The following is a 13,645-nucleotide window of genomic DNA, read 5'->3' as shown; positions in this document are numbered from 1 at the left end:
ATGACCACAATGTCCACCATGGACACCATTTACCATGACCACAATGACCACCATGGACACCATGAGCACCATGATCACCATGAACACTATGAGCACCATGAACACCATGAGCACCGTGATCACCATGCACACCATGAGCACCATGTACACCATGCACCATGAGCACTATGCACACCCTGCACACCATGACCACCATGCACCATGACCACCATGCACCATGACCACCCTGACCACCATGCACCATGACCACCATGTACTATGAGCACTTTGCACATGCTGCACACCATGAGCACTATGCACCATAAGCACTATGAGCACCATGCACACCATGAGCACCATGTACACCATGCACCATGAGCACTATGCACACCCTGCACACCATGACCACCATGCACCATGACCACCATGTACTATGAGCACTTTGCACATGCTGCACACCATGAGCACTATGCACCATAAGCACTATGAGCACCATGCCTAATGGCTGCTCTTTGGAAGCCCATGGGGGTCATATGAATCCTTCTGAATGGGGCTCCATGGGATTACTTCAGAGAGAACTTTGCCTTCAGCAAAGCTGCATCATTGCCTGGATTACATTTTAAGACCAATACCTTGGTTTCCCTGGGCTTTGGTTGTGCTCCAATGAATGTGTGAGTCCAACCAATACCCGAATCTGCCCACAAACCTCCTTCTCCCCCAAGATAAAAGAACATTCTTAACTCCCCTTGAAATTGTTTGGAGGTTTGTAAAATTCTTGTAGGATCCCTGCCCGGAGCTCAGTTTCTGATAACGTTGTCTCACCACCAGATCTACCAATTACCGAGACATTGTGGGCCTGATTTATTAAAGCCCTCCAATACTTAAGAAGTTAGACTTCAATGGGAGAACCTGGTTAATCCAGCAAGCCTGGAATGAGTCTGGTTCAAAATTGAAAACGATTACCAATGATTTTTAAGGAAATCCATTCCAAGTTTGCTGGTACATCCAGGTTCTCCCATGATATCTATCTTCTCCAGTCTTTGAGAACTTTAATAAACCAGGCGCTATGTTTGGGTGCAGACTTCCTGGACTCCAGGCTACAGTATTGCTTGACTACAGGGACAGAAAGTTCTGAAGTCCAGGGGGCTGATGACACTTCTTAGGATTTCCGTGCAGTTAGGAGCTCGCTGGATTTCTGGCAGATCAGAATGTCATGTACTCTAGAGTTGCAGCACTAAATTAATGGTGAGGTGCAGTGCAGGCGAGGGGTCCATCTGTGGTGCCTTTATATTATCCACAAGTTTCACATCTCAGTGCATGACAACATCTACTGATAGTGTAAATTCACTACTTCCTCTACTGGGATGAAATGAGTCAGATAATAATTGTATGAGAATTATCGGCAATAGAAACTCTGTAAATGGCACCATTGTTCCCAAGATTCTACTTGGATTTTATTTTTGGGAATTTGATAAGTGATATCTTTTTGGAATCTCCACTTCTATGTTTTCTATTCAGAAATTTGGTGTTGGTGGCTTCTACAGTCTTATAATCAGCAGTAAGCAATGAGATTCCCAGGACCACAAACACTGAGGAACATCTGCTGGCTTAGATCTGCTGATATCGGTGCTGTGTGGCCCCTGTTGCCTCAGATCTCTTAATATCAGTGCTTTATGGCCCCTGTTGGACTAGATCTGTTGATAACGGTGCTGTGTGGCCCCTGTTGGTCCAGATCTCTTGATATCGGTGCTGTGTGGCCCCTGTTGCTCCAGATCTCTTGATATCAGTGCTGTGTGGTCCCTGTTAGACCAGATCTGCTGATATTGGTGGTGTGTGTCCTCTGTTGGATGGATCTCTTGATATTGGTGCTGTGTGGCCCCTGTCATCCAGCATCTCTTGATATCGGAGCTGTGTGGCCCCTGTTGGACCTGATTCCTTTGATATTGGTATTGTGTGGCCCTTGTTAGCCCAAATCTGCTGATATTGGTGTTGTGTGTGGCCCCTGTTGGCCCAAATCTGCTGATTTTGGTGGTGTGTTGCTCCTTTTGCTCCAGATCTCTTTATATCAAAGCAGTGTGGTCCTATTGGACTGGATCTATTGATGTTGGTGCTGTGTGGCCCCCCCTGAGATTGCATACCCTTTTACTTAGTGGGGGGCCTCTCTCATATGTAATCCTATCTAAGTTCCCTGGCTCTTCCAATCAGTTTGGTGATTTGGATGTTCACCATTACACACTGAGCTTCATCCTGCACGTTGCAGATTTGGTGATGTCAGACATTGTGTGGGGGCCTTCCATAGTTTCCTATTTACTGCCTCCGATTCCAGGAATGGCTGGGCTGCCGAGGGCTCATTTCTGCATTCTACACATTATATTAGTGTTTCATTTTCACAGAATATTAGGCACTGATCCCTGCTCTGCATATACGCTGATCCCTGCACCGTGTACTCTGATCTCTGCACCGTGTACTCCGATCTCTGCACAGTGTACTCTGATCTCTGCACCATGCACTCTGATCTCTGCACCCTATCCAATACACATCAAAAACACAAGAAAGTTGTGTAGACAAAAGACTATAATAATTGTTTAACAGTTCTAATGTAAATATTCCAAAAGTTGTCCCATTTTCATTTCTTAACACGTTTGGCATTGCTTCCTCAGGAATCATAGGACATGGAAAAACCAATTGTTAAATCTCTTACTATCTTATGTCAAGCAGGAGAATCAATCCGTGTGCGTACAAAACTTTAACAAGAACTCGGCTGCACGGCTGATTTCAGCCAATCACATTCTGGGCTCTTTTTCCTGACGCTTCTGAAGGAGTTTTACTTCCTCATTCTTCTGGATCAATTTTATGTTTATGTGAAATGAACAGTTTCACTTTACATTTGTAAATATTATGATTATTATTAATAAACAGGATTTGTATAGCGCCAACATATTATGCAGCGCTGTACAATAAATTGGAGTTGCAAATCACAGACGAATACAGACAGTGATACAGGAGGAGAGGACCCTGCCCTGAAGAGCTTACAATCTAGTAGGTGAGGGAATTTCACACACAATACGATGGGAGATATGTAGTGGTGGGCAGGCTGTGTATGGGGTAGGTAGGTGGAAGGATGGATGAGTCTGGCTGCAGCATTCATAATAGATTGTAGAGGAGAGAGTCGGGTTTGAGGTGGGATGATGAGGAGTTCCCCTTTATCCAGGTTGAGTTTCAGGAATGGGTCAGACATCCATGATGAGATGGCTGACAGGCAGCGAGAGTGAAGGAGCAGAGAGACAATGAGTTATCAGACTGGGGAGTGCAGAGAGTAACGCCAACAAAGAGGGAGCGGGGTGAATAATACATATAAATATAAGATCCATACTCTGTCCATATTGTCTGCCTTCTCTCTTCATTCCAAATGCCGCCTGCCAACCCTACTTTCTCCCATGTTGCCCCCCCCCCCCGTGACCCAACCATGAGTCATGGCATCCATGTAAACTTTTTGTATTGTGTCTCCTGCATTTCAGATGATATTCTTCTCTGTTTCTGGATAACATTCAATAATAACATTTTCATTTGTACAGAATTTTCTTACATTTCTTTTTATATTCTCCTGTTTTCTGTAGCAATTTCCTATGCTGGGGCCTTCTTCATAGACACCAATGATCCAATCATCTTCAGGAATGGAGATCAAAGTTTTGGCCATCAGGTGGCTCAGCTGAATAAAGAGTAAGAAAGAGATCTGTCTGTGGGGTGGTCTGCGCTGGGGTCCCGGGATAGTGGAGGGAATGCAGATTCCTGGGAGTCTTACTATGACCGGCTTATTTATGTGAGGAGTTTCATTCCAATGACCTCCAAAGTCTGAGAACCATATTGGTTATGGGTGGAGTGGTGATTTAGAAACTATAGATCCCTAACATGGGGTGAACACCTAAAGCCTTTTTGCCCCCACTCCCGCTGATCCTATGTATTCGCTGATGCCATTGTAAATGTAATTTTTTCACCCCTGTGTTTTATCTTATTGCAGGGTGATAATCAGCGCTCCACTCCTACAGACTGCCGCCAATAAAACCGGACGGTTATATCGCTGTGATCCACAGAGGAGGATATGCAGAACAATCCAAATCCCTACTGGTAAGTATTCATTTATTAATACAATGATAGTCCTGAAGGCCTGACTCAGTCCTGAATGCTTGCGGCATCAGAGTCAGGAGGGAGATGTATGGGACACTTCTATTGAAAGATCCAGCAGAGCCCTGGATGAGCTGCATGCGGTTAGCTGACTCCTACTGCCTGTGGCCATATTTATCAATATGTGGTGGTCAGTGATCAAAGAATCCATTATAGGCTGTCTATTAATTTAACGCAAGATCAGCTTTTTATAATTTCACTCTTGAGCACTCAGGTGTAATACTGTATAAGGTCCCCGGCCATGTATGATAGTGGCCATACATTGACAGATGTACAACCAGGTACCGTACATGATTGACATCTACCTGATACTGACCACTTACCTGGCACATCCAACCATGCAACGTTTGACCAGCTCAATCCTGCCCCTACATTGGGGAGCGCTCCCCACTATTCTTTACAACAAGTCTTTTGTACTGGGCCCCTAGGATGACAGGGGTCCCTGTGTTTTTCTTGGTGAGACGAGCAGAGCCTCCTATGACCGATGGACTACCGAGATCCTTGTGAATCCTCTGTACTGACCTATTACTACTAAAGAACAACAGAACCTCCGGTGTATTCTCTGTCCTGGGCTCCCTAGGACTACATGACCATAGCGGTCCCGGTGCTCTTCTGTGCTGGGACTAGGATTATAGATCAGAACAGGTTTCTGTACTGGTTCTACTGTGACCAATGTACAACGGAGGTTCCAATGTATTCCCAGAACCAAAGTCCCTCTGTGCTAAGCTTCCCGGGATATGAGACCCACAATGGGCTGCTTTGTATTCTCTGTGCTGAGGATTATAACACAATATTGGTGTATCGCCTATACTGAGCTCCTAAGACCATAGGACATGCAAGGTTCTTCTGTATTCTCAGCACTGCGGGTGTATCTGGATGGAGGGGATGAATCCCCTGGGCTCATCAATACTGAGGGTGAAATGTAGAAAACCCAACAGGTGCATCGGGGTGTCATTAGGAACGCATGGAACTGCATTTCTTCCCCTTTCTTTATACAGAAATCATCACCTTCTTCCTCCTGCTGGTGACCCCTCTAGTGATGGTGACCCCACAATTCTATCTATATAGGGGAATCAGGACCTCCTTCCTCCTATGGTGACCCCACAATTCTATCTATATGGGGGAATCAGGACCTCCTTCCTCCTGCTGGTGACCCCTCTACTGATGGTGACCCCACAATTCTATCTATATAAGAGGGTCAGGACCTCCTTCCTCCTGCTGGTGACCCCTTTAGAAATGCACCTTTACATACACTGTTTGTAATAAATCTTGGTGTTCCCCTATTTAAAATTTGTTTTTCCCAAATGTTACATTTTGCTGTTTGGTGGGGGTACGAGGCAGATACAAATTTTTTCTCACCTTATGCCAGAGTTCAGATCATGTTGTCACCTTCCAGCCTCATACAGGACATTGCATTCCCCGATTGAGGCTCTCTAAGTATTTTAGACGCATTCTATATGTGACTTATATTCCATAATTTGTGTGTTGCAGGTTCCGATGATGGCATTGACACATCGCTTGGATTCTCTCTGGCTGTCCAGGAGAAATCTCCGCAGTTATTGGTGCGTCACTTTGTATCTCTGGTTTTCTCTGAGTTGAGGCTAATGTGAGGCCAGACTATATGTGGTCCATGCGGAGGGTTTATTGCCCATCATAGTGGGCGTTCTTCATGCTGAAATCCTCCAGTTAAGCTCTCCAGGTGACTTAGCCTCATCAGTGAAGTAATCCTGGGGAAACCTGGAGGAATTATATCCAAAGATTCCCAATCAGGGCCATTGTTTTATTTCACAATTTATCAGTTCAGCCATTTTTGCTGCAGGTAACAGTTGTTGTTCGGTTTTGTATTCTAATATATTTTTATTTGTATAAGATCTTCATAGGGCTGCTTCTGATGTCATCACTGATCATTATTCTCCTTGCTGGAGGCAGAAGGAAGCAATACCTGGTCTCTGGCAAGCTGCAGGGAGACCAAAGACAATACCAGTGACCTTCTAGTCCCAGCTTCAAGAGGTCCATTTCTAATATCACAATAATCCATAGTGACATGACTATGGACTTTGTACAGCGCTGCGTAATATGATGGCGCTATATAAATACTGTATAATAATAATAAAAATAATAATAACCCCTATTTCCTGATGATAATTCCCGGTTGGTTCTGGGTTATATTTCAGGTCCTAGCTGGCCTTGCTTTGGGTGGTAGGACAAACAGACTATATATATAAATCATGTTGTATGCAGTGGAGCAGCAGACTGATCGGACTAATGGATCCCTGTGTGATGTAATTATTTATTATTTTCCTTTCTATTACAGACTTGTGGGCCGACTCTTCAGAGACAATGCGGAGAGAATGTGTATGTTAATGGACGCTGCTACCAACTAGACCCAACAACGCAGGAGCCCCAACGTATATTACCGGATTATTTACCAGGTAATCGTTATTATTATTATTATTAAACAGGATTTATATAGTGCCAACATATTACGCAGCGCTGTACATTAAATAGGGATCTTCACACCGCGTTATGATTTGAATGTTCTTGGCTGGACCGCCATGATTCATACGTGTGTCCTACATAATATGGTCACTGTACACAGTAATGTGCATCCCAACTGACAACCTACAGACAACATACAATGCACAAGGAGAGCCAATCGATCAGCCAAGGAACGGACGGCACATAACTGATTCCTGCCCATTATAGGGTCTCAGCAGAACATGTCCGATGTCCTTTGCAGAGCACTTACCGCCATTCTCTATGTTCCTGTAGAGTGTAATCTCTTCAGCCTGGATATCGTCTTCCTGATTGATGGATCCGGCAGTGTTGGTACTGCAGACTTCACAAGAATGTTAAGATTTGTGTCTACAGTCATGACATTATTCAGCAACTCGGACACCCAGGTAATTCTCCCTACATTGTCACATATATTTTAGAATTGGATGTAGATAATAATTCCATGGCTGCTTCCTCTGTCTCTCTCCAGTTTGCTCTCATGCAATATTCCAGCAATTTCCAGACACACTTTGATTTCAATCGATTTTCTTCGGTAAGGAACCCGACAGATCTCACCTCAGATATCACACAAATGAGGCAACTGACCCGAACTGCCACGGGCATCCACAAAGTGACGTAAGTATCTCAGCCAGAACAGCGACGTGTGTGACAAAATTCAGGGGGTTTCCAGGTTCAGATGAGGATTAGATTGGCAAATTGGCCAACACAAAATTTCGACTCATAACCCAAGCGGGCCACAAGACACAACACCCAGAGGGCAAGCCATGGTACCACAGGACAGTTCTGCTTTGGACTTTCATCCTGACTGTGTCCAGGCAAATATCTTGGCCATCACAAAGTCACATATACCCAGCTCTGCATAGGTTGACCTCCATGTTTGCCCATTTAGCTGCCACGTGTCCATTCCGAGTACCCCCCTTCCTCCACATCCCAATCTGCACAATATTATTATTAGATATTATTTTCCCCAGCATAGGTCTGACTATGGGAATGTCCAAACCAATATGGCAGCTGGAATCCCATTGCAAGACAGCATAACCTCTAAAGACTGGATGTTTTGTTTCCTCTGCCTTCCTGTGAGTGAAAAAAAGGAAAACAATTGCTGAAAAGAATGATTCCAATGACACAACTGGTACACATGCCAGGCACTTTGGTGACAGTAAAGAATGCATAGAGCATTATAAATGGCATTGGGTGCGGTTACATTGTCCCAATAGTAGGACATTTTTACCCCAAAAACCTGCTCCACCACCCACACGTACACACCCCCCAATACAATTCACCACTGTCACCATTGTGCAATCTCCCATAATTTCTGTTATTCATGGCCCCCCCAATCATTATATTTTCTCTCCCTCCCCAGTACAGAGCTCTTTGTTCCCAGTAGCGGAGCCCGAAACAAGGCTGTAAAACTTCTGATTGTGATCACTGATGGACAGACCTATGGAGATGACAGAAAACTGGAAGATTCCGCCAATGAGGCAAGAAACAGAGGAATAGTCTGCTTCGCTATTGGGGTAATTATCTGTGCGTTGTATAGATATTCTGAACCTCCATAGCACACCAGCATAAGCAAACTACTGGCTCCAATGGCTTCTGATCACAGTGACCCTACACTATGTTTTTTTTTTTAAAACATTTTTTATTTAGGGTTTTACAATAACAAAAACAAGGGAGGGGGGTGGAAAGGGAACATAAAGGGGAGGAAAACACAGTACAGCAAAAACAACTGACTGTGTATCAATACAACATGTAGGATACAAAATAAAACAAAATATTGCAACAAATCCAGAAAATAAATAGGGGGAGTGATTCATTCACATGTAGATCTGTTTGGGGGCATATACCCCCTATTGTTGGACCCTAACACAAAACATCTGGCAACTGATTAACATAAAGAAGGGGAAAAGTAACAAAGATAACAATAAAAAGAATATACCATACCCCTGGTCTGAGATATCTGGGACCTGAAGACCATAGATAATTGTCAGGTAAACCCCTACAAATGTGGTCCCTTCAATGTAATAATAATAAGAGTATGGGGGCAAAGATTACCGTGCCCCAATGGTATTGGGGTATCTTGAGAACCGGATGTCCGGGGATAAATCGTATGAGAGTCAAGTAGCAGGTGGTGTCTAAGTTTAGTATAACATGGGCTATGCTAAGGAGGACATCATATTTCCAGGCTTCTACTATTCTCGATCATCCAGGTAAGTCCCTAATACAATTATAGTCGTTAACAGATCATAATGGGCCCAGGTAGCGAACATATTCAGCCGACGTGAGAAACTGAGACCAATAAAACTCTGTGTTAAAGAACTTTCTACTTGTTCCCTATAGCGAGGAAGTCAGATCTTCCATATGCTGTATCTCGTTGACCCTCCGCAGCCACAACTGAATGGGAGGCGGTTCAGCCTTCTTCCAGGACCCCCGGTTGTCCTAACACCGAATTCTTATGCATTTTTCTGAAAAATGGTTGTGTTGTAAGAGGAAGAAGGCAGGTCTTTCTGGAATCCAATAATCTGTCATCTGTTGGGTAATTTCTCTGACCGAGGACCAGAAAGGTTGAATAGAAGGAAAATCCCCAAAAATGTGTAGTATGGATCCAAGGTCCGATTGGCAAAGCCAATATTGATCTGATACTTCCAGTATACGTTGTGACCCCACACTATGTTTGCAATGCTCTATAAGAGACGCTTGAATGTAAATTTGATGCAAGGACTGATAAGTATTCTGTGCCCTATGTCAGAGCTAAGGGTAACACTATTACCCCCAGTTGTCTAGAAGGTGTACTCTCAAAATGCCCCAGTCCAGGGTGCACTTTGTCACACTTACTTCTCTCCTGCACTTGTGGGCAGTTCTGAACCCAGGCCCACCTGCTTTTCCAGGTTTTATCAGCATCCTCCCTCCCGCCGACCAATCAGGAAACAGCCTCATGAGGGCCCTTGGCTATTTAGCTGGCTCAGACACGGCACTCTGCATTCCGCAACAAGTCTCCATGAGGGCCGAGTCCCCTAGCTCTGCTGATTATTTCTAATACCCCCGTAGCCTGATTGTGTGCCTCCCAGTCCAGCTTCTGTTGTAATCCCTTTTTGTCCAGTCTGCTGTTCCCCTGCCTGTTACTTTGTGTATTTCTTGTACTCCCGTTCCTGTTTCCTCAGTGCCTTCCTATGTCTCCTATGTTCCCCTGTGTCTCCAGTGACCCCCCGTGTCACCCATTCCTCCTGACTCTTCTTGTGTCACCTGTGTTCCCCTGTGTCTCTGGTGACTCCCGTATTACTGGTGTCCATTTTGTGAATTCCTGATAGTTGACCCCTGGCTTGTTCCTGACCTCCCTTGTGTGCTGCCTGCCTGGTCAAGTGCACCCCCGAGCGGGGTCGGGAGAAAGACCCCGCTGGGAGGACGCACCAGCCAGAGCCGCGGACCATGTCCCCTGAGCAGTTCCCAGGCTCAGGGAAGTCGGCGGGGAAGTGGGCAGGCTCAGATCTGCAATGGGAGAGTGGGCGGGGTTATATGTCATAATGACGTCACTCTGAGGGAAGTTTTCTTCCCTTTTAAATGACACCCGGCTCCCCGCCCATGCACGGTCGGGAGACAGTGATTTTAGTGGTCTGCGGACCTGAAAACATTGGCGACCGCTGATCTAGAGAAAGCCAAGTTGTTGCTTAAATTCTGTACCTTGGCCTTTCTTAGGACTCACACCACCAATAAACCAACAACAGCACCCCCTACTGGTTTCTTCTCTCCAAGTGTGACATATTTCCATGAACATTCTGCAGGTTATATGAAGAAACAAGATAAGATAAAACAGCAATACATTCTCAGCATCTGCACTTTAAGACAACTTTTCAACAAATGCCTAATGCCACCTAAAGACAAGGTTCTTCTTTCTGCCTGGTTGATCTGTCTACAACTTCATGTGGAGATGTGTGTGTGTTTCCCTCTTCTTCTCAGTAGACCCCTCCTAAAATTCTTCAGAGCAGTAAAGAGTTCTCAGAAAGAACTTTTTGTTTAAAATCAGTGCTGTTCCTTCTGTATGAGAACCCAACATAGAAGAACATTAAGCACATACTTTAAATAGGAGCCCAGGGAGCAGAAACCAAAGGAAGAATAACACTCTGAAAGGTTGTACCTACCCCCACCCACACCACTGAGGAAGCTCCCCAAGGACTAGATGTGGAGGATAGATAATAATAACATTTAGCAGTTAGCTCTTTCCACCACTGCTGGAGCATCTCAACTGAAGCTTACAAAATCATTCAATACCAATCCTTTGCCAAATGCAGATTGCCAATGTTCTCCAAACCTTTGACCACAAATTCTAGGGTACACTTCAGAAAAAGGAAGGTGCATAGACTTTGCCAGTCACAGAAGCCAATAACCCAGGTTCTTTTCTTGGTAGGTTCAAAGCAGCCATGTTGTTGTTTGTCCACTATGCCAACATTAACCTTCCTGGTGGTAATCCGGGGTGCATTTTCCATACCAAAAGCGGTAACCCCCGAGCCACCTTCTGGGTGGAATTGCCAGGGAGTTTAAAAGTCACACCTGGTTCCCACATTCTAAAGGCATCCTCCAGTGGTGCCCATGGTGTCCTCCAGTGATGCCTGCCATCTTCTTCCCCTGGCAATGTCAGTTGGGCATCTCTGTAACCTGGCCATGGCCGGCTGGCATCTGCGTCCCCGGCATGTGAACATTGGGGACTGAAGTCCAGGGGAACATGATGCTGGCCAGAAATCTGCTCATGAGTTTGTGGCTGGAGGGTGGGACCAGGCAGGAATATTAAATTATGTAAAGTATGTGTACCACTTTTACATTTTAAAATACTTAGTATTCATACCACCAGGGCGGTTAAACAAGGTCACACTCCCCGATTGACTTCATTACGATTTCCTTGCAAAATCTGAACTTTTACCTAAATTTACTAAACTGATCCCAGGCAGAAGCTCAATCCTGGCCTTCAATGGCCAGAGGTTCCATCATAACTTTCTGTTTTCATCCACAGGTGGGAAACGCCTTCAATCATGATGCAGCCATAGCAGAATTACAGACCATTGCATCATCCAGTGACCGGATTTTTAAAGTCACCGACTTCTCCGCCCTTTCTAAGTTCCAGAAGACTTTGCAAGAGAAGATCTTTGCCATCGAAGGTGACGTTCAAACACTTAAAGTTTAAAAACTGTTTTACCTGGCATGAAAACTATTGCTGCAATTAGTTGCAGTAGAAATGATTAATATAATATTTGTCTAACCCATTGTGGGGGATTAGCATTAAACACTCACTGCAGAGAGGTATTTCAGGCTTCAGTCTAAATTTCAGGGCACTCTGCCCACTTTTATTCTCAATACTGTCAACCAGGGTTTTCCCTCCAAGTGATTAGAGTCATTACAGCAAGAAAAGCACAAATTTACCTTCCTAGCTCTCTCTATATTGCAGGCCTAAACTTTGGGAAACCTTCTGGGCTCTCCCAGCTTGCAGGTTAAACCCGGCCTCAGGCTGCATCTCCCCCTTTGACTCAAGGACAGGTGTGCTTACCTGCCAGGTTCTCCAGAGCCATCCTCAATTTCTGGAATGGAAGGAGTGCCTGGCTCACCCATTGCTTCTTCCAAGCACTCTGGGCCTGGATGCCAAAGAAAAAGCCTCAAATCTGCAGCAATACAAATACATATGGTGCTATTTGGACCATTTAATCCCATATACAGGTGAGACTGAGGTACGGGATGCCCAATACCCTCTGATTTAGCATCATGTGCTGCACCAATAATAAAGTATCTATGTGAGGGTTTATCATCTAGCAGTACAATGATCTGGATTTGGTATGTAATGGTAATTTATCTGTAATGAGCACCGGGAATATCCCATTCAATCCTTCTAATTACCATGGAATGGGTCAGGACAAATGCTGATTATTAGTGACAGGCAAATTTATGGTAAAAATTTTACTTAGACCAAGACTTGTAAGACAAATTAAATTACAAGTCCATGGCCACAGCCTTTCACATTAATTGCAAACCCCAAGAACAAAGCATTGTCGCCAGAATTGCTGGGGATATCTGAAAGGCCCGTGGGAACATGTCTCAAAGAAAATATAATAAAAGTTGTTTTTCCAGATCTTAGTGTTAAAGTATTGGCAGGATGGTTTTTTAATGCAAATTGCTGACTTTTACATGAATTGCCCTGCATAGACTGTAAGTTCTTCAACATATTATTGTCATCAAACTTGCTGCACAGTCAGAACTTGTAAGAACATGAAACTAGGAAAAAAGGTTCTTTGTAATTGTAGGTGTTAAATGCATTTTTTAAGCACGCATACATTTGGCTGCCAGTAATTAGAAGTCATGGAGGAAACAAATGAATCAAACGTGAATGGAATCCTCCTTATTCTTCTGATTCCTCTTGGAAGTGCAGTGCAAGTCGGTGGATTCCACCAACATATTGCCCTCCAGATAAGGACAGAGGTGTGGGGACCCCTGAACCTTCCCCCCAGATTTTGTCAATTTTACCAATCTCTCTCTTCAACAGGAACACAATCTAAGGATGCGACTTCATTCCAGATGGAGATGTCTCAGGAGGGATTCAGTGCCGTCCTAACTCAGGTCATTGATATTTATTATTACTATTATCCATCTTGTGGCCATAATATTACTAATAATATTACTAATGGAAGCCACAAATCCTCAACTCACTCATTATCCCAATACTATAATATTATATATACTATATATCCAATACTTATCATAGGAACTATATGGGAATGATTCCCTACAAGGAACCCTAGACCAGTGATTTTCAACCACTGTGCCACTGCACACTAGTGTGCCATGAGGTATCTTTAGGTGTACCGTGGGAAATTATCCAATTACCATTGTCGAGTGTCTGTGCTGTAGTGACTGGCAGAGTAATGTAATACTCTTCCATGTCAGTGGGTGGCAGTAGGTAACAGTTTTCTTGTTCATTCTTAGAGACAAA

General features: G+C 44.3%; 1 protein-coding gene across 1 annotated transcript in view; it reads left to right on the top strand.

The window, feature by feature from the left end:
• Nucleotides 1–13,645, top strand: part of LOC140334661 (uncharacterized) — an 83,631-nt gene continuing 69,986 nt past the window's right edge. Inside the window, 10 exon segments of the mRNA XM_072416900.1 lie at nucleotides 1–115; nucleotides 3,597–3,699; nucleotides 3,998–4,104; nucleotides 5,653–5,723; nucleotides 6,476–6,593; nucleotides 6,934–7,064; nucleotides 7,148–7,293; nucleotides 8,042–8,195; nucleotides 11,681–11,825; nucleotides 13,199–13,272. Of these exon segments, the coding sequence (XP_072273001.1) occupies nucleotides 1–115; nucleotides 3,597–3,699; nucleotides 3,998–4,104; nucleotides 5,653–5,723; nucleotides 6,476–6,593; nucleotides 6,934–7,064; nucleotides 7,148–7,293; nucleotides 8,042–8,195; nucleotides 11,681–11,825; nucleotides 13,199–13,272 (1,164 nt within the window).

The sequence above is a fragment of the Pyxicephalus adspersus genome, chromosome 7, assembly GCF_032062135.1.
Source record: "Pyxicephalus adspersus chromosome 7, UCB_Pads_2.0, whole genome shotgun sequence".
Taxonomy (NCBI): Eukaryota; Metazoa; Chordata; class Amphibia; order Anura; family Pyxicephalidae; genus Pyxicephalus; species Pyxicephalus adspersus.
This window is presented reverse-complemented; position numbering and strand designations above follow the sequence as displayed.